Source organism: Scedosporium apiospermum (assembly GCF_000732125.1).
Source record: "Scedosporium apiospermum strain IHEM 14462 chromosome Unknown SEQ_SAPIO_0033, whole genome shotgun sequence".
Lineage (NCBI taxonomy): Eukaryota > Fungi > Ascomycota > Sordariomycetes > Microascales > Microascaceae > Scedosporium > Scedosporium apiospermum.
The window spans coordinates 258,624-278,929 of NW_015971734.1; the positions used below are offsets into that span (position 1 = coordinate 258,624).

Sequence of the window (20,306 nt, forward strand, 5' to 3'; positions counted from 1 at the left end):
ATCATGTCAATATAAAGAGGGCAAAAAGGTTCCCTCCCTCTATGTCCGTATGGACTCCAGAATCCAGCTGAAAACAACCCGATTTTATATCCCTCTTCAAAGACTCCAACCTTGCGAAACTATGGGCGAAGTGGTGCCGTCACTTGCCGCCCAAACCAAAATTCTTCCTTTCCGACGTCATGGTGTATGAGCCTTGGGCAAGCAACATCGAGATGCCAGTCCTCAGAAGCTGGCGAACCCACCCGACCTGCTCCAAACCCTATCTAAAAGATATATACGGAAGCCGGATATATCTCTGTACATTTCCAGCAAACCCTCTCCGGGCATACAATGATATTGTCGATCTGAAACTCTCCTCTCAGGACTCCTTGCGACAGGAACGAGGCAATGGCGAGTCTCGCAACCCAGTTTCCGTGTGCTCTCACAACTACATTGCCGGTTTGGCAGTCCCGCAGCTCGTCCCATGACTCGACAGAAGTCATCCGTGTATCGAACCTCTCGTCTGGTTGGTGTGTGCATGTTGTTTGGGGACGGAGCTTTGATACTTTGTCATCGCGAAGAGCTTCGATGATATCGACATCCCCAATCCATCGCCCAGCTTCGCGAATGGAAATCACTGACTGCATTCTGATTAACTGCATATCTCGGATGCCATCTGCTCCGCGCTCCTCGACGGACCTTTCCCAGTTTGTGAATGATAGGTGTAGAGATGTTGAACGGAATGCATCATCAGGTCTGCCGTCGAAGATACTGTTGTTGATTACTCTCCAGGAACTCTCATTCGGGCGAGATACCACAGGATCATTGACGGAAGAAAACATTACGAATCCGGGACGCCCAATGTTTCCCAGGACTTGGACGACTGCATTTTTCTTACAATCTTCAAACGGGTCGCAAACTAACTGAAGGGAGAATTAGTGACTGTCATCCAGGGAGGCGGTGGGAACGACACCGTGCAGTCGTACCTTTGTGGGGACATAGATGGAATTCCCAATGGATATCCCGCAGATGTTAGGCGGGACATAGATGGGCCGCACATTATAGTCCGAGATGAAGTATGAGAGAATCCCCATTGTTACCCGAAGGCCTGGGCTGTCGAGGCTTTCGTAGTCTAACGGGCTGCCAACTTCAATTTCCCAGAGATCTCGCGCCCACTCTGCATCGACAAGAGGCGACATTAGAGTTTGGACTCGAATTATCGGCCCGGAGAGTTGGTTGAAGACTATTTCGTGAGCATATTCGAGTAACGCCAGCGTTTCTGGCACAATGTCTCCCTCCCATATCCCGATTTTCAAAAGGTCATTCTCTAGTGCCCAGCACAAGTCCTCTAGGTCAATACTCGGCACGGTCCATGAAGGTATCGCAGCTTCGGACTTGACAAATATTGCACCGAACTCCAGGTCTCCGTACCATAGTGCCATGTCGACTTTCGTATTGCCATACCACCGTTCGACACGTGCTCCATTATTCAAAAACTGCACGGATGAGCGATTACTTCTATCGTGAGGATTTTCACCGCGGTGATGGTTTCGTGGATGGGGATTCCGACGAGACTGAACGCGAGAAGATCTTCGAGGAGGGACGGCTCCTTGGGGCGCTTCGCCTGGGAAAGGATATACCCAATCTTGGGTCCACCCGGGACGAGGGCATCGGATCACGCTCTCCACAGCCCCCGGATGCTGGCTGAGATATCGGGATGCCATTCGCTGTAGAAAGAGTATTCTCGCATCCGAATGCTTCAGGTATTTCAAGAAAACGTTGTCCTCCAAGTAGCTGAACATTGGGCGAGGGGGGTTCGCGCTCTCCCTCTCCGGGATGAATTTTGGCCGGTTCATACCGAGATTGACAAATTTTGCACATGTATCTGGGTCGCGGACGTACGCGCTGCATGCCTGAGCTAAGTGCTGCAACGATTCAACCGACTGGGCCATGAGAGTGAGGACTCGGGCTACAAGAGAAGTTTGTTCCCAAGGTATCCTCCAAAGCCGAAGGATGCAACCCAGGGTGACGAGCATCAGTTCATCGAAAGAAATGAGAGCCGGGTCACTTCCTAGTGATCCTTTGCTCAAAACGGGATCGCCGTAGAATTTGAGCTGCGCAAGAGAGAGCGACCAAGTTACGCCCGTTGTTGGGGTTGTTGCGGATAGAGAGCATCCCAGCGTTAAGATGCCTCCAGGGTTTACAAGGCTGTCTTTCATACAAACCTCGACGTTTCTAGTTCCGAACACGTGCATATCGGGGTATATATGCCACGCGGCAAGTCCAAGTAAAGAAGCCCCATCGTGAACCTCTTGAGGGATACCGGTCACGAGCCTCTCCATCACCGTCAGAGCCTTTACCCAGGCCTCGATAACGCTCGAGTAAAGCGTCTCCGAGCGGTCGATGGAGAGTCCGACGTTGCCAAGTATCAGACGAAGCTGAGTCTGTTCTTTCCTCATGATCACATCCGCCGTCTGAAGCCATGCCCTGGCGCTTGTATCCCACTCTGCGAGCTGGGCTCGCGAGATGTCCTGCTGAGCGGCAGCCGTCGCCATCGAAAATGGGAGGGACTCCCCCTTCTCCAATTGCTCAGCGATGAAGCCACGCCTCTCCCGCACGAGCTGGTCCCATATCGACACAGCCTCTGGCGGGTCCCACATCCTGGCTAGCATGCTAGCCAGGAGATGGATGTGAAGCGCGCCTCCGCTAGCGGTCTCCGAAGAGGTAGCCGCAGCCCAGATCGAAGTCGCATCAATGCCTGCATATGGACCGAACATCGAGCTGGCGAACTTGGTCGATTCCTTGTCCGCCGCCGTTTTGGAGATCACGGATACCCGCTCGCCGTAGGCACTCAGCAGGTTTGGCGTTTCGGGGCAGACGCCCTGGAAAAGGGCAGCCAGGCGGCGGGCCGTAACGTGGCTCTTGCCACTTTCGGCGTCATGTTTGCGTCTGCTGGATAAGAGGGCCCCGATCGGCTGGTACTCCTTTGGGGCTTCATATTTGACGAGGCAGAAGTCGAAATTGATGTTTGCCGCCGCGACGGTGACTTCATTGGTCGCGCTGGCAAGTGCGGCTTGCAGTCGTCCAATCTGCGTTTCTGCCATAAAGTTGGATGACTGAAGGAACGTTTACGCCACGCAGACGGTTATTGTTGGGTCAAGGGCGAGGAGCGAGTGCAAGGCAATAGACGTGGAATTAAATCCAAGGTTGTTGGGGAGGAGAAAGATCTGAGAGGAAGGTTGAGGATACATCTGCCGGGCAAGGCTGTGTGTTGGGCACACTTCAGCACCGCCTTGATTCCTGACCGGGGCCTTTCGTCAAGTTAGGGCGCAACCAATGCGCCAGGGATTGGCATATGCATAATATGCCAGTGGTCTAAGGCGGTCAAATAACGAAATTCGCCATCATCTCACCTGAGTCTGCGGGAGCAAAACAAGGCACAAGAACCGATCTCGTCTAATTATCTCAACTAAGGAAATATTTATTTTCCTCCCCTGCTAAGAAAGACGGTTAGTGCTTCTCGGCGAATTTTAAAGAAGTTGAAGAGATGGATATAGGGCAGCTGGGTTCGATTTTATAGATCGCATGTTTTAGGGTTATTGGCGGACTTCGAGCCAGAGCGAGTGATATCATCAACAAAGCAATATAGAAAAGAAACTCGTCTCTTCATTAGGTATATGTCCATCCCCCTCAGGTATCAAAAAGGCATCGAGGCCGGGAGTGAGGTCGGTGACCCTCACGCCAAAACCCTCATATCCCTCCCCACCCTCTCACTCTCCAAAACCAACGGCCCACCCCCCGGCCCACTCGAATCCAAACTCAACGTCACCCTCGCCCGATCCGCAATAACCCTCACCACCTCCCCGAGATTCTTGAAATCTGTCTCGCAGTGCGTCCCGACGTGCGTCTGCTCGCCGTTGTCACCGCGAGTGCCTTCGAACTTTACTTCGCGTATGTCCACGGAAGGGTAGGGAAGCCAGCCTTCGCGGAGCGGCGAGAGCATCAGGGGCATCTCGATGGGGTCTGAGTTTTCTTCGCAGTTGGCGGGGATCCGGATGTGGCCTCGCCTTCGGCCGCCGATAAGCCAGGTTTCGGGAGGAGCTGTTACTTCGAAGCTTACTTCGCGGGCTCCCGTGTCGGTGGTGCCGCTCTTGGCTAGGACTGTCATGTCCCACTTACGGGTCCACCGGAGGTGAAGACTCGAGGGGAGGAGTTGGTTTATACACGCCGTCGGAACGCCGTCGTATTCTTGCTGAGCGAGGAAGGGCAAGTCGACGTTCAGCTTGATATCTGCCGTCACAAGAACGGGGACGGGCGGTATATCGACCGGTATCAACAGGGACCGAGCTGACGACCCGTCCGTGGGACGCTCGAGGGAGAGCGTCTTGTTCTTCTTTTGCCATGACTCGAAGAAGGCGATAATGTCAGAGACGCCAGTAGTCTTTGACGAGCCATGCTGATCGACGCCTCGGAGTTCCTGCTTCCAGTTAATCCCCGTCAGGAAACCTGTATGTACCGCTCCTGTCAGCGCCGTCCTCTCGAGGTCGTAGGCTGTGATTTTTTGACGCGCGTGTCGTATGATAACAGGTAGAAGAAGCCTCGAGAAGCGGCCCACATCGTTCTCTCCTAGGGCTTCCTCGAGGGACGAGCGCAGGAGAGCATCGACTTCCTCGCGCAATTCACTGTAGTGTAACTTTAAGTACATTGTAGTTTTAGTCTTCGGCCCAGGCTTGGCCTTCTTGCGTGTAATCTTGTATAGCAGGGTCGCCGGCTGCTTAGGGAAGACGAGAACGGGAGCGGCGGGTGGGATACCAAAGTGAGACTCGAATATCTCCGAATCCACTAGCTCACTCTTGAATAGCCTCAGGGGACTCGAGCTAGCCGTTGATACGGTGAATCGAGAATAGAGCGCATGGTGCTTAAAGACATCCTGGACGTTCACTCCAAGGGCCAGCGCAATGGGTACCGATGCCAACTTGGTGCAGCGGAAGACCCCATCTTTGGTAGCATAGCTCACCTCGAGCCTGACCGTGACATTGGGGACATCCTGCTCTACAGAGAAGGGGAAGCTAACAGTAACCTTAGATTCGGGTTCGAGGTCGCTGAAGAAGAGCATACCCGCCTCCGGAGGCTTCGCAAAGGAGACATCTGGTGTTAAGACCTTAGCTTCGGCGGTAATCGTGCGCAGTCCTCCCGTGGCGGGTTTAATAGCAATTTCGCATGATTTAATCGAGTTCCACCCGGTTGAAATTTCGATTTCGAGCGCGTTGTTCTGATCAAGCCGAGTATGCTTGGCCGCTGTCAGGCCAATATCAAACGAGTGCGTCTGCTGGAAAAGGAGAATCGGCGGGCTCCGGAATATCGTATCGCCTTCAGGCGAGATTTGATTTACGTCCCGTTCGTAGCTGAGAACAAGCCTGCCATTCTCTAAAAAGAGTTGATCAACTTTGTATCGTCCCGTTGTGACGGCCTAGAGCATACTGGTTAGCAACATAACGGCCTTCGCCGGAAGACTGGGAGGCCACAACTCACCTTGCCGATAAAAGTCATACGGCTCCTCTTTGGCTTGACAACTTGCTTCCCAGCACTTTCGAGACGAATCTCCTTGGTCGGCCCACCATCAACACACGCCAGCCTCAGCGTAGCTCTCTGAATCGGCAGATCATCTTGCAATAGACTGTTGAGCTCGACATCAAGCGAAAACGAGTCCGAGCCATCTAGGTACTTAACTGTTCCACAGATATCAATATCAAGGAAGAAGTTGCTCAGTGGAATAATGATCTCTTCCGGAAGAGCCGTCGAAGCCGCCAAGAGCTCTTCGACGAAACCTTTGACAGCTGACAAATCAGGGCGACCCCTCCTGAGCCTCATCAGCGACGACTGCTTGGCGTACTCAGCTTCAGCCGCCGCAGCGCCCATAAGCAGCTTCAACACCGCCTGGACCAACTTCTTCTCCCTATCCAGCTTCTTGAGACATCGGCAATACATTATAAGCATGGACAACTCGAGCAGAGTCCACCCATTCTCGCCAAAGAAGGGAGTGGCGCGGTCAAAGTACCCCGCAGCATCGGGGTACTCGCCAGCTTGGTACTTAAAGACCGCCAAGTCGGCCAGACAGGACTTGATGGAGTGCGTATGGTTCGCTACCGTATAGTGTCTCAACGCCTTGTCCGTCAGAGTTTCATACAGCCGGTAGAAATCCTCTTTGCTCGCAAAAGCGGCGCTAAGCAGTCGGTTCGACAGAACAGAGTGTGAGAGGAATTTCTCGCTGTCCACGGATGATGATTCGCTGCTTGATTGAGACGAGTCGTCGTCATCAAGATTAACGTCTTCCATTGTTGAGTAATCGATGCTGTCTGGCAGGATGGGCACTTGGTTCCATCCATCATTCCAGCCCTTGGTGCGTCCCAACTTCTCCAAGATATTTCGACTTAGACTGTACAGCTCGGCTCGCCTAGCGGCAAGTTCCTCCAGACCAGCTTTGAGGAAGTGTGAATGGGCTGTAGCGTCCTTTTCTGATACCTTCGAACTCCGGCCCGGACCTGGGAACACGTTGGGACTTGGCGGTGGACGTGAGCCTGCTGGCATATTAAGAGATGACGTCCTCGCCGGGTGCATCATCGTTTTCGGTTCAGGAATGGAAAGCTTAGGCTCGTGGCCGTCGGGAGTAGTTAGAGTAGAAGGGGGTATGGGAAGGGCCTTGGTTGAGGTTTGAGCGAGCACCTGCTGCGCAACGGAAAAAGCGAATGACGCCACCATGTTGTCCACGACCGTAGAGAGCGATGGAGGCAGTTTTTTCGGTTCCGCCGACTCGCTGCCGGCCGCCTCTGACGCCTGCGCGGCGGCGATAATGTCACGCTGCATAACCTGCGACGCGACAGGTATAAACTCAAGTGTCCGTCTACAGATTTCCGACAGCCTAGATAAATTTTCCGAGTCGTCCGTGTGTTTCGTCTCGGCCGGTATCCGGGGGTCCACTCCCCGTAGAGCTGCCTCCCGCTGCTCATTCAACTTCGCCACGAGTTCCTCCCGCGTAGACCAGGCGTTTCCGAGGCGAAGTAATAGAGCGATCTGGCGAGCAAATATGTAGCACTTGAAGTCGAAAAGGGAAACATTGTTGGCTAGAATCATATCTCGATACGGCTTTCTTGTAGCAATAATCGGAATATCTTCGAATTCGTCGTCGCCGCCGGCTTGGAGGTCGACAGACTCCTCATCCGTGGTCTCCCCCGCTTCAGGGTTTAGCGACGCCAAAGCCTTATCGACAGCTTCTTTCAGATCGTTTGTGTAAGGCAGCAGCGCTCCACCATGGCTCTCGGGGGAGCCAGAGGCCGCCTGTTTCGCGATGACCATGTCAAGGCCAACGCTGAGCTCGTCATAACCAACCAAAGCGTCCTCCACGAGGCCCACGCTCTCAAAGCCGCGAGCCAGCCCCTCCTTCAGGATGAAAAAAGTGCAAAAATTCCAGCCGGGCAGAATGCGCTGAGCGTCCTTTTCCTTGATATCCTCTTCGTAACGGGTGACTCGTATATCAAACGAAGTCAAGATGCGCGCCTTTAGCTTCGTAATCGTATCTTGCCACGCCGCTTCGACGTCCTGCTCCGTCTCTACGTATCCCGACGGGACGGCAGGAACCACTCGTGGCAACATGTCATAGGGGACGTCATTAATCCCGACCCGAATCTGCGCGACATGATCCACCGAGTTCTTCCCCGTGACGTTAAAGTCCGCCTGTAACTTCTCCAATAGCGTCGAAGAACCACCCCTCCACCTTGAAGTGCTCTTTGCCTCTGAGCCCGAGGCATCTGCGCCCTTTCCGCTTGTCCTCGGCTGCGTCGCAGCAACAGTATTAGGTAAGACCACATGCACGATCAACCAGTCAAATGCATCATGTGCCTCGATAGTCCCCTTCTTGCTTGAGCCCTGCGGTACCGTATTCTTCTTGATCCACTCTCGTATCTCGGATCGAACCTGGCTCTTGTAGGAATCGTTGTCGTCGCATCGCACAAAGAGGACCTTGAGGTACGGGGTCCGCCTCAGTCCAGGTATCTGATGTCGGCGTGCCTTCGCCTGTGGTTGCGTCGCTACTACGGATGGCGACTCGGAGCTTTCGCTAGGGGTAGCCGGTCCCCCGCCACCGCCAACGGTCTGGGTCTGGAAACCATCTTGGTTGGTGCTGACGCTCGCAGAACGTCGAAGCGCAGGGTCAGACTTGTTGAAGTCCACCTCTTCTCCCGCAAGTATGAGGTCCACATGTAAGGTATTGATGGAGCGGAGGTGGCCGGCATGCGATTGCCAGTGGAGGTTTCGGAGGGGGAGTCTCGGGATGAGGCCGGGGGCGGCGAGCTTGTAGACGTCGTGGGGGTCGAAGCACTCGACTACGCGCAGCGGTTAGCCAGCACGTAAGATCGCGGTTCCGCAGAGAATACCACTTACCCGTCACCTTAGAGGTCGAAAATTGCTCCATGATTGCTAGCTAGAACTCTACCAAGCCCGTTACATGTCATTGACCTCGATCTAGGGGGCTCTTCTTGCGCACGTGAGATGCAACTTTCATAGATGCATGGAGAGCCCAATATTGCTTCTATAACGGAAATCGGAGATGAGATGTACGGAAAGGAGATCGTATCAAGTTCGTAACTTCGTAAAATTCAGGATATCATGTCCGCGCCGAAACAATTTCGTAAATCCCCTTGATGCTTTGCTCTCGGCGAGCTCCCGAGAGTTGAAGTTGGCCTCTGATGACTAAGCCAGGGGCAAGGTTCAGCGCAAAGCAGGCAGTTCGTCCATTGTCATTCTTCAAGTGACGTCTCAGCGAATAAAATGACCACGCGCAGTTCGAGATTCAATTGACAGATATCCGCCACCTGTTCCCAACTGAATACCGTCTGCCCCTCCCCCGCGATGACGAGCTCTCTCATATCATTATCAAGAAAATATTCCGGGCAGTTCAGTCTCTTCAGCAGAGAAAAGCGCTCACATCGCATATATTCCCGTGAAGAATTGGATCTATTCCTTCTGGTACTTCTTTTCCTCAAACGCAGTTTTTTCCCCGTCGAAAATGGCCACTCTCGAAGCTATCCAGTACTCTCCCGGGAAGCTCAAGGTCCTCGACCAGCTACAGCTTCCTCACTCGTTTCAGTACGAAGTTGTCGCTACCTGCGAAGATGCCTTTGATTGCATCAGGTCGATGAGAGTACGAGGTTAGTTGGCATTAGGTTTTGGATGGGCGAAGAGAATTCACTACTAAGCAGGTGTTGGAAGAAAAATGTATTATAACTAATATGGATACAAGGTGCTCCCGCGATCGCAATCGTCGCGCTGCTTGGCCTCGCGGTCGAGCTTCATAATGGTGAATACCGTAAGTCCTACCATATGCAGGGTCCTTCTAATTCCAATTACATGACCCATTGGCATGCTCCAGAGCCAAATTAACGAACCCGTCTCCAGAGGCTTCTACAGTGGACGACATAATCGCCTACATCGACAAGAGACTCGACTACCTCAAGGAAAGTCGCCCAACTGCCGTCGACCTAGGAAACTCCATTACCCTTCTCAAGAAGCTCATCCGCGGTGTACGCGAGACCGAACCCGAGAGCACTGTCGACGATATCGTCAAGGCCTACATCGCGGGCGCCGAAGAGTACATGAACCGTGACCTCCACACCAACGTCTCCATCGGCGATAATGGCACCAACTGGTTGCGCGACGTCGTCGGCGCTAGCAAGGACAATACGATATCCGTGCTGACCCACTGCAACACGGGCTCCCTCGCAACGTCGGGCCACGGCACGGCCCTCGGAATCATCCGAAGCCTGCACAAAGATGGTCTTTTGAAGCACGCTTTCTGCACAGAAACGAGGCCGTATAACCAAGGTAGCCGTCTGACCGCCTTCGAGCTCGTCTACGAGGGAATTCCCAGCACACTCATCACGGATTCCATGGCCGGTGCTCTCTTTGCCACGCAAAAGGCTGAAAAGAACATCGCGGCGGTCATCGTCGGTGCCGACCGGGTCGTTGCAAACGGTGACACGGCTAACAAGATTGGCACGTACCAATTGGCCGTCCTCGCGCGGTACCACGGTCTCAAATTCATCGTCGCCGCGCCCCGAACCAGTATCGACCTCGCGACGGCAGCGGGCTCCGACATCCACATCGAGGAGCGCAAGAAGGAAGAGTTGACGCAAGTATCTGGGCCGGTTGTCAAGCAAGATGGCACGGTCGACAGCAACGAGGTTGTACGGATCGCGACGGCGGACCAGAGGATCGATGTGTGGAACCCCGCCTTTGACGTGACACCCCATGAGTTGATTGATGCCATTGTGACTGAAGCTGGAGTGGTAGTCAAGGATAGTGAGGGCAAGTTTGACCTCGCGAGAATAAAGAGCGAGAGCGATGTCGCCAAGGCGTAAGTTAGATTAGACCGTTGATTGGATGATAAAATGGGGTTACGCTATGTAGAAGAATAAAGTAGGGTTATACAACGAGAGGCACCGATTCCTCAATTTTGCAGCGCATGCAGAATTAGACGTTTATACCCCTCAACTGAGGTCTCGAGGTCACCAACTGTCAACCTCTCGTTCGGTGCGTGAGCGACAAGAATAGAGCCGGGTCCGTAGAGATAGCGTTTGTAAACGCCCTTCAGATTCGGTATATCTGTTCCGTAGCTCTCAACAGTCGTCTCGAATCCTAAAGGAAATGAGTAAGCTCTCCAGTCTCGACAACCTCGCTTCAAAGGGGGATACGTTACCTGGAACAGCGCAGTCACACTCTACAACGCCATATCCATGCGTGTACGCGAACTTTAGCGATTCCGGGTCCAACTCGTACAGAATCTTTTTAATGCGGTCAACGACAATCTCTCCGCCTTCATCTTCGGGGCCGATAGCAACCCGAATAGCAAGGTCTACTTTAGCATGATCAGGAATGACATTCGCCGCCACACCGCCATCGATGCGCCCGATATTGACGGTAGTGTTGCCAAACTTGTCGCTGCTTCCTAAATCGGTATTTATCATTTCATACAAGGCCTTGACGAGGAGCTCATTGGCGGATTTCCCAAGCCAGGGATAGCCAGAGTGACCGGAAATTCCGCTAGCCTCGATAGAGCAGAAGAGCCCACCCTTGTGTCCACAAGCCAGCTTGTTTTCCGTGGGCTCGCCAAAGATGACGGACTCGAAATTGAGAGCGTGCCTTTCCGAGCTGTTCGAAAAGTGCCTCATGCCGTCTCCGGGACTCTCCTCGCCGACTACGAACAAGAGCATCACGTCTTCCTCGCGGACCTCGCCTGCATCCAGCAGGCTCTGCAAAGCGATAATTTGGGCAGCTATGCTCCCCTTGGCGTCTACGGAGCCACGTCCTCCGATGACGGTGTCGGACGTCGGCTCGTCGTCGGAAATGTAGTAGGGAATGTAAGGAGGAACCACGTCAATATGAGAGCTTATGATGACGCGGGGATTAGGGCGCGCCGAGTCTCCTGGCCAGGCAAGGACATTAAACCGATTCTCATCTGGGGAATCAGTTTTGGAGGGGATGTACTGGAGTTGAGTAGTGTAACCCCGACGCCTGAGATATCGAGCAAGATGGTGGCCGACTTCAGTCTCATGGTACGTAATGGATTCGACCTCTACCAGAGACCGGTGAAGCGAGAGAAGGTCATCACGCAGCTTTGTTGGTGGAGCATTGCCATAGAGCAGGTCTGCGTTGATCAATGGGAGTTGTTGAGGGTTGGGGTTCGGGGTGGCAAAAGCAGACCCCAGCAAGGCCAGCAAAGCGAGAGAAAGGAGTGCTGGCATCGTTCTCGTGGAAGGAAACAATTCTTGCTCGGAAGAAGGCTTAAGATAATGGAGGGAGGGGGAATTTGGACCTGAACAATTGAACAATGGATGTGAGCAATGACACAACAAGTTTATTTCCTATTTGGGCCCAGCGTCGGCTTGGCCATCAGGGTCTACGAAGGTACGAAGTCCTCTTGGAATTTTGCCGAAGACATCCCGTCCAGCATCTGTTCATGGAAACAAGTCACTAGTCCCCCAGCGGTCCCAACTCTCCCCGCCACCTTTCAGTGTGATACTAGAGCGGTTTTCTCCAACATGCGTTAATGGGGGCACGAACAGGATCCTTTCTACCTCAGCCATGTCTGCCCTGCTAAGCGGCGGGGCGTTTCCGAGCCTCGACACCGCATGCTCTGCGCCGGGATTCAAGGCCAGACAGCGGCTATAAGCTTCTAGAGCTTCCGTGTGTCTGCCTAGCAGATCCAGCTTAATTGGATCGATATATAAGCATTTCAAGACCAACATCGGCGACGGACAATATCCAACTTACCGCGATACCGTCATTCATCAAGGCCCCCCAACACGAGTTGTTTGTGTCCACAATGCTACAGACGTGGTAGCATCCACGCGCTATGACAAAGTTTCCCTCTATAATCTCAAGGTTACCTGCACTTAGCCAATACTCTATCGCAAACCCGGAAACGTGGTGCATAATAGATTTTCCAAAAGCATCACGCGCCAAGTGTGGTTTCTTGAGTATCGTGTACGCGCGCCCCAAGAGATAATTAGATTGCTGACCACTCTCCCAATCGCGTCCTACGTACTCCTCGTTAACCTAAGTCGCATTGGCGGCGCATGGCCCGGGTTGCTTGGGGCACCGTACCGTGGAACTCTGAAGACACCAGCAAATGGGGCAGGGCTCTTTCCGCGTCTCCCCGTGCTAGGTAATGCCATCCCATGTATTGGTTCGCTCGCGCATCGTCCTCGTCACTGCAGAGAAGTCGTTGGGCCTCTTCGAAGCTCGCAACGGATTTGACTCGTCGGTAGGCGTGGATACGACGGACATACCCAACCCAGTTTTCTGCCACTGGGGGAAACGTAGGAGGTTTCAGAAGTGGAATTAACCTAAATCTGTTAGTGGAGGTAGGACCGTACTCAGGTATCATTAGGTACAAGTATAATACCTTTGGACCGCAACAAGGTCTTCGTGTAGCTCAGTCGTAACAACGGTGAGCCTACACACCATGCTGTACTCCTCTTAGCGTTCGCCAGTACTTACCACGAATCGAAGGGAAACTATACCATCTCTCTTCTTTGGGCCTTCCCGGCGTCGGACAAAGCATTCCACGGCAACGTGGGGAAGGACATAACCCAGAATCGGATGCGGGCCAAGGGACGAGCATTGACTGCTCAATAGTGACACCTGGTTGAACTCGGGAGTACTTGAGCTCAGATTTGGGATTTCTATTGGGCTTTGTAACACCGGTGCATATGCATTTGGTAAAAATACCCTTAGGTAATGGCCTATCTTTCCCAAACACGACCGCCTCGAGCATATCTTCAAAGGCCTATCATGTCTCCAGTGAACTTGTCTTCGACTTTCTTGATTATGGAAGAGGAATTTGGGAAACTCACTCTCTGCTCCGAACAGGCTTGAAACGGCAACGCCCAACTTTCTCCGAAAACATCATCGAACCGAACTATTGGAAGGTTAACATGATTCGGCAAAGCCTCAAGAGCCCGCGAGATATCAGCCATGCTTCTTCGGATATCCAGAAGTATCGAGCTTGATGTCATAGGTTAGCCACGCTGACAACGGAAATAATAAGGGAGGACGCAGCCCACGCATTTTCGGAAACTTTTTGAAGGGTGTCTCGAGAAAGTGTCAAGAGCCTTTTTCACCCTCGTGTCAGCAATAGTCGAGTGGCCTATATCTGTAGACTGACAACTCAATCAAGTTTCGTAGTCGTAATAAGGTGCGAAACAACCGCCGCCATGATTGATCAAGCTTTTCGCCTAGACACTGTCCGAATGCCACCACGGCGTCGAATGACGTTCCTAACGAGTCAACACGGGATTGAACTTGGCCCATTTTTCTGTCAATCGTCTGTAGCTGTGCATGAGTCATCGTCTGACTTCGGCTGAAGCAAGTCTTCAAGTCCCCAATGAGGATTGGAGTTTTGTTCACGGCATCTTGTAAGATAATAATCTCCTGGGAATACGCGGCGAGTCTGTGAGAGTGACCCTTCATAAAGTCCATAATCTCCGGGCCCAATCTTTGAACTTGACTCCTATCAAGACATCAATATTAGCACGTAATCGCGAATGCTGCTAGACGATGCAGGACAACAGTACAACTGAACGGTGCTCAGAAGGACGTTGATCGCAAGCATGTTGGAGAGCAAAGCAGCTCGTAGTTCCTCCACATCCTTCCTAGCAATCATAGACCAGTGCAACCTCGTCCCGATAGATCTCAGCGCACCCCGAGTCCGAAAATGCCCCAGGGCAGTCTCCTTGCCATGCAGGGTGTCGATGAAGTGCTGTAATGGCCGCCCTGACTGCAGTGCGATGGCCCTCATACGCTGGATAACGGCAAAATCTTCCACGCATCTCGGCTCGATACTGAGGACCGTCTGGATGGTGGTCTTGTGAATATCCAACTGGGCCTGGAGTTCTTGGAAATGGTGCGGCGCATCGCGGTAGTTGCGAATCTCTATCGCGATGCGCTCGAGGAGGCCGAGGACGGCGACTACGTCGCCCACTGCGTAGCCGAAACTCATTTGGGCAAGCCGTTAATGTTTCTCTACGATCCGACTTTTATTAAACGTTGAGAGAAGATCTGGTGTGAAGTGAAGAGGGTGCTTTGTCCGATTTGATAGGGCGAAGCGAGAGCAGGCTGCGGTCACTCAAACCACTTCGTCGCCTACAGCCACCCCGCATGCGCCTCCGCTCAACAGCGAATGATGAGCCAGGCTGGTTTCTCGAATGCAGACCCTGGACTGCTTGCCTTAACTCGGCTGTGCCACGGTTTAAGGAGGGGGATTTCAGTTTCATACACCATGATATGAGCATCGATCTACCCACGGCTTATACCACATGGGATTGATTCTTCATTAATAGTATCTCAAAACGTGGTTTGCTAGTAAATCCTTATAAGCCTAAGAGCAGTTCGACCGACAAGCGATGTTACAACTACGGGAAATACCCGGTGATGCTGAAGGCATCCTTCAGGATCTAGCGAATTTTCTTTATCGCGCAAGCTTTGACCGCTTTGAAATCTGCAATGACAATCTCCTTGGATTTAAATGCCATTCGCTATCAGAAGCTATTGGAATTCCGTGGGGGAAAGTAAGTCAATATACCATTATATTCAAATCTATTCGAGCCTGTCTAACTGGGCCTCAAGAAGGCGGGTGCAATGCGCCTCAGAGGCAAAATCCAGAGGCCACTTGAAGTGCCCACCTCAGCCGACATAGTCCTCGTTCAGTTGTGGGGTCCCAGTCTACCGAAGATCCGACGCAATAGTGGCCTGGGGGAGGATATTACCCTACTGAAGGGCTTTGTTCTCCGTGCTACCGAGGATATAACAATCGTGGTAGCTGAAGACGTCACCTTGGACCTTGTTATCATAGACGACGTTTGAATACAGGGGCAGGCCAGTCTTGCAGCGGGTTCAAATTTTGCGTGTGATGGCCTATTGCAGTAGGCCCAAAAGCTGCCCAGCTGGTTGGGGAAGTGAAAACTTGCTTGGAATGTGATCTGGTTTAGTAACTGGACTGAAAGCGATATTGATATCTTGCGTGGACTAGGGCCCTGGTAGATACGGGCATTTCACGAAACACCGGCTTGACCCAAGAAGTTAGCAAACCCAATTGATGTCCTAAATAAATTGAATCCAGTCAGTTTATACATCAGCCGGGTGCATATCTTAGAATTTCACTTGATTTCTACGCCGACAATCCATCGCTGATCCAAACTCCACCGCTTTGTTGCCGATACGTGCCCCACTTCTCTTCCGGGGACGGAAGATCTCCACCGGCTTCGTCGGAGAACCCTCCGTCCTTCAAACGATATTCAGGACGAGCAGGAAGCGCTCTACGAAAAGTAGTCGGCAATTTCTTTGCAAGCCAGTCATGAAATCGTCTACATCCAAAGAAGAGGAGAAAGTCCTGACTCGCGGAACGAAAATGATAAAACATGACGATGTTGGAGATCGGGTGTGCACTAGTCGTAAAAGAGTCCAGAGTTAAGAAGATGAATTATCTATTTCACACTGCTATTGTAAACATGTATTCTCAATCCTTGATCTGGAAATTCCATGGGAATAGTAAGAAAGCAGAGCAGAAACAAATTCGACGAGGAACCAAACATAAAACATTGGCGTAAAACCTTTTCCTCTAAAATATATAAACTACAGGCACATGCCTTACTCCGATCCCTGCCTTGCCCTGAAGTAATTTGATGTTAACAGGTAGCAAGTTGCTCATGCTTTGAACCTAATGTTCAGTTGACTTCCGTTTCACTAAGCGAGGCCCAATGCCTCAATAATGGCCTCCTCAGAAAAATTCCCTCCTCCGCCGTGTTCCCGCTTCATCGATGACGAACCTTGCCCATGTACACCGGATTCGAATGACGTCAGCTGGAAATTAGTCAACGACCCCGACCCTACCATGCTGCCGTTTGGTGTTGCGAGGCTGGGATTCGAGTTGTCTGTTGGTGACATTCCGTTAACGAGTCTGCTCATTTCCGCTGTAACCGACCCGAAACGGGCCAAGGGACTTTTGCACCCTCGAGTATCGAAGAAACCTCCAGAGAGTGTTCGGTGGCTCTTTTGAGCCGTTGCAGACATTGGAGTTGTCATTCCAGGCCTGCCAGCAGCGTTCGCCATGCTCCTTGTAGCCAGTGGGGTCACCTCTGGGCCATTAGGGTTTTGAAGAGACACCTGAGTGCTCGGCATATCCGAAAGCGGAAGCGGTACATTACGTGCGAGAATCGGTGTAGAAATTGTACGGCGTTCAGTCAATATTGGTTGCTGAGATCGATTCGTCGACTCGGTCGTGCATGTAAGTGCCTGACCATCGAAGGTGACAATCCCCTGAGTAAATGGGTTCGTCACGGTGCAAGACTGGAGACCATTACCGCTGTGCAGTACGGGAGCAACGGGCGCCGCTGCGTTGAAACAGTTGATGCCCATTTCCCCGGTTCCTAATGTTGCACTCGGATCATAACTGGAATTGGGTCCAGTCCAAGGATTATGGTCCGCCTGGTTCACAAAATCCGGCATACTCGTGTCAGAGTTGGATTTGTCCTTAGATCTGTGGCAGTTTCCCGATTCACTAGACTGGGAAGGAGGGTTTACCCAACCACTGGAGGGTGTTTGATAGCCGGTGCTATGGCATCCTGGGCTAGCCAGGAGACTAGCGGAGGTATTTAGTGGAAACCCAGGGTGGGCAAAAGAATTAGAGACTGGTGGCTCCGTGTTCCTCCGAACTAGGCTGTTGGTATGCAACGCTTTATGGCCGACAATCTCCTGTGTCCTCGATACCCGCCTAGGTTTAGGGCGGCGGGATGAATGAGCATGCAAAAATGGCTTATCCCGCGATGATAACCATGAGCTCGGTCTAGAAGGCACGATCGGCGTCTCCAACCACATCGAGGGATTGGGCCAGGCGATGGCAGCGGCTTCGAGGAGGACTGTAGGTGATATTCGGGTCAGCAACAGTATCCGCCGCTTAGAAATGCTGGCGGACCTACCAAGTGGAGCATGCTGGAAGGAGAAGGCCACGATATTCTTCACCGTCTCCAAACCCATGGCCGGTGGCCCCCGGGAGAATGCCTCGCTGATAACAACTTTAATGCGGCCTAGATCGTCGGCTGCGCTCCAAGAGCTTTGCTGGAGCACATCGGAAAGGAATATAGGGAACCGTAGAATATCGGCCTGGCCGTTTGTATTATGGTCTATCGATGCGGGAATAGTTAGCTATGGGCTACTTCACCCATCCCTGTTTGACAGGCTACGCAGAAATAGTCGTACCTTTTGCGTTATTGATAACTTGAGGCCAGTTACCGGAGCCATCGAACACATCGGACCTTGGGGAATAGGCGATGTCAGTGAGGTGTTGTTGCTGTCCTCACGACAAACCTACCCGATCAGGCATCCGTCAAAGTAAATCCTTGCTTGAAACTTGACAAGTTCCGGATGCTTGGTGATGGCCTTCGTAAAAGCGCTCGCTTCCGGGTTCTGAACCCAGCTGTGGATTGATATGTGGAATGGGGAGCCGGCTTCGAGGCTAGGAATGAAACACGTCATTGTCGGGAGCCCCATAGCACAATTCGGGACCGAGAACTCTGAGGCAGAGAGTTTGTGATTAGTCCTAGAGACCCAGTGAATGAAGGTGGAAATAGAGTAGACCAAATCACTCACCTGGGTCCTGGACTAAGTGACAGGTCACCTGGAACTCCCTCATTGGGATGCCACAGTCCCATGGGAAGAGCAAGACATCCCAATCATCGTATCGCATGTTGTTGAAGGCAAAGCCAGTCCCCAAATAAAATCACTAGTCGTTTGGAAGCAAAAATACTGATCCCAATCTCCCGATATCGAGCGATGGGCTCAAGTATCGAAAGGCTTGGGGGATAGGGGAGAGATAGAAAAGGAGCACGAGAGGTTTGCTATCGGCATCAAGATCGGAGCACTTGGATGACTTTTCGGGGGGATGCCGGTTAATCACTAAATTAAGGTACCTACTCGAGGTATGCGCCTTCTGTATAGCATCATTTGAGTCCTGGAAAGGAAGGGTTACTGCCAGATGTTGAGGGCGTTGGGAGGGGTTAAGAGCGTTAAGAGAAGGAACCCAACGTCTAGATAGTTACGATCAGCCGATTACGGGTTCTCACGATGTCGGTATAGAGCATCCGTGATTTAATTGGGACTAAAGGACTGGTTCCGTGTGCGAGAAACAAGAGAGCGTATGTGCATTTGTTGTATACCGATCGGTATCGTGACCACTAGGTGCAAACCAGCAGTGACTAAACGGGAGGCTGAGGAGAGTGGAGGGACTCATCGTCTATTACGGAAGCTAGGTGCTCGGATTCCGTACAACAGCGGTCTGGCTTTCGATACTCAGGCGAAACCGTCTCTTGAGTAAGCCATTTATGTTTCTCGGCTGCGGATATTGGATGAGCTCTTTTTAGCAAGACCTGGCTTGCTGGAGAGAGACCAACCAATTTGATGCTTTTGAGTGTTTCTTGCCCAAGGTACCTCCTTGGCTGTGCTGCCTGTGACTTCCCCAACTGAGGGACGATAAGATAAGGCACCGTCATTCCGCAATCGCGGTACAACTAGATGCGTTGGTCAGGGAAAGAACCTGCATCTACCACAGATCCTCAGGAAACAAGCGAGGAATGTGCAACTAGAGTCAATTCAGCACGACCACTTCGGCAGCCGCGAGAGTAATATACAATGAAAGTGCACTCTATCAGACAAAATGAACGGCCATCAACGATGTTCGACGTCAGGTATCTAAATTGCCCCAGCTAATCCATCCCCAAGTTGTATTCAAGGATCCGGATCACCAGCTTTCCTTGCCTAGGAGAATGTTAGTACCGAATGCAATCAATTGGGCATGCGGGTGTCCAAAGACAGCTCGAAGATCTGAATCTTACCCTCACGGCTCCCGAACCACCAAGCTCCCGCTCCAAACCGTCGACGTATTCCTTGGGAACGGCCTTCATGTCGGGATATGTCAGGTATACAAGCCCAATTGCAGAGAGAAGAACGGCCGTCGCGGTCGCGAACATCACGGCACCCTTGCCGGGGGTCGTCCAGTCGTACTCGTAAGGGGAGAAGATGCCCAGCAAATCATTATCCTCGTGGACGGGTTCGCCGAAGTTCCTCCTCTCCTGGGTATCCCACCAGTCGCCATAGGGGTCACGGAATTGTCTCTTGATCGCGGGAGGGTTGATGTAGCCGCCATTCTAGCACGGGTGGAATTGCCGTTCTGTCAGCAGCCATACGCACATTTGACCTGCATCCATGCGCCCGGACAAAAATGCCCCTCTAACGGGTGTCACTAACCATTCCAGGATCCTCGGCATCGGTCAGCTTAGGGTAGTCGGGATATTTTTCGTTGATAACCTCCCGTGAGTTAATTGATGGGGGGAAGAAGAATCGCTTCTGGACGACGGGGACGGGGTTGGCACCGAAGCCGAGGACGCGCCGCGTCGAAGCCGAAGCAAGTCGTCGAGACATCATCTGTTATAGTTCAATTGAGCGTTCGTCAGCGGATTGTTGCCCTCTGGCATTGGGGTTCTTCTCGTCCCTGATCGATATGGCGACGAGGTAATTGGCTCATGGAGCGGAGGCCGGAGCGTACCTTGACTGTCCAAGAATTGCGCAGCCGGGACGTCTACCGATGAGCTACGAATCGAGAAATGCAGACACAGCTGCTAGTGGACGAAGTATCGTAGTCGGGGGATGAATTGTATTGCTCGAGGCCGCAAGCAGCGGAACTTGAAGTTGTCGTCAGACAAAAGCAGCAAGCGACGAGAGTG

At 52.3% G+C, this 20,306-nt stretch overlaps 5 protein-coding genes and 2 pseudogenes across 5 annotated transcripts; 1 reads left to right on the top strand and 6 right to left on the bottom strand.

Annotated features, from left to right (window-relative positions):
• Positions 1-914: 914 nt before the first annotated feature.
• SAPIO_CDS0654 lies at positions 915-3,083 on the bottom strand (annotated as a pseudogene; the record flags this gene model as incomplete).
• A 632-nt stretch (positions 3,084-3,715) lies between these two features.
• On the bottom strand, positions 3,716-8,446 carry SAPIO_CDS0655 (uncharacterized protein; the record flags this gene model as incomplete). The annotated part of the gene is made up of 3 exons (XM_016783382.1): positions 3,716-5,449; positions 5,512-8,357; positions 8,416-8,446. The coding sequence occupies 3 exons, from the start codon at positions 8,444-8,446 to the stop codon at positions 3,716-3,718; spliced, it is 4,611 nt and encodes a 1,536-aa protein (XP_016646148.1).
• A 594-nt stretch (positions 8,447-9,040) lies between these two features.
• On the top strand, positions 9,041-10,391 carry SAPIO_CDS0656 (Methylthioribose-1-phosphate isomerase; the record flags this gene model as incomplete). Its single annotated transcript, XM_016783383.1, has 3 exons — positions 9,041-9,182; positions 9,275-9,340; positions 9,430-10,391. The coding sequence occupies 3 exons, from the start codon at positions 9,041-9,043 to the stop codon at positions 10,389-10,391; spliced, it is 1,170 nt and encodes a 389-aa protein (XP_016646149.1).
• An 89-nt stretch (positions 10,392-10,480) lies between these two features.
• On the bottom strand, positions 10,481-11,774 carry SAPIO_CDS0657 (Peptidase M20 domain-containing protein; the record flags this gene model as incomplete). The annotated part of the gene is made up of 2 exons (XM_016783384.1): positions 10,481-10,668; positions 10,730-11,774. The coding sequence occupies 2 exons, from the start codon at positions 11,772-11,774 to the stop codon at positions 10,481-10,483; spliced, it is 1,233 nt and encodes a 410-aa protein (XP_016646150.1).
• Positions 11,775-14,000: 2,226 nt separating this feature from the next.
• SAPIO_CDS0658 lies at positions 14,001-14,533 on the bottom strand (annotated as a pseudogene; the record flags this gene model as incomplete).
• A 2,841-nt stretch (positions 14,534-17,374) lies between these two features.
• Positions 17,375-18,274, bottom strand: SAPIO_CDS0659 (uncharacterized protein; the record flags this gene model as incomplete). Its single annotated transcript, XM_016783385.1, has 5 exons — positions 17,375-17,447; positions 17,504-17,711; positions 17,788-17,843; positions 17,900-18,101; positions 18,178-18,274. 5 exons carry the CDS (start codon positions 18,272-18,274, stop codon positions 17,375-17,377), a joined length of 636 nt encoding a protein of 211 aa, XP_016646151.1.
• A 1,037-nt stretch (positions 18,275-19,311) lies between these two features.
• On the bottom strand, positions 19,312-20,007 carry SAPIO_CDS0660 (uncharacterized protein; the record flags this gene model as incomplete). The annotated part of the gene is made up of 3 exons (XM_016783386.1): positions 19,312-19,341; positions 19,419-19,730; positions 19,831-20,007. The coding sequence occupies 3 exons, from the start codon at positions 20,005-20,007 to the stop codon at positions 19,312-19,314; spliced, it is 519 nt and encodes a 172-aa protein (XP_016646152.1).
• Positions 20,008-20,306: the final 299 nt, after the last annotated feature.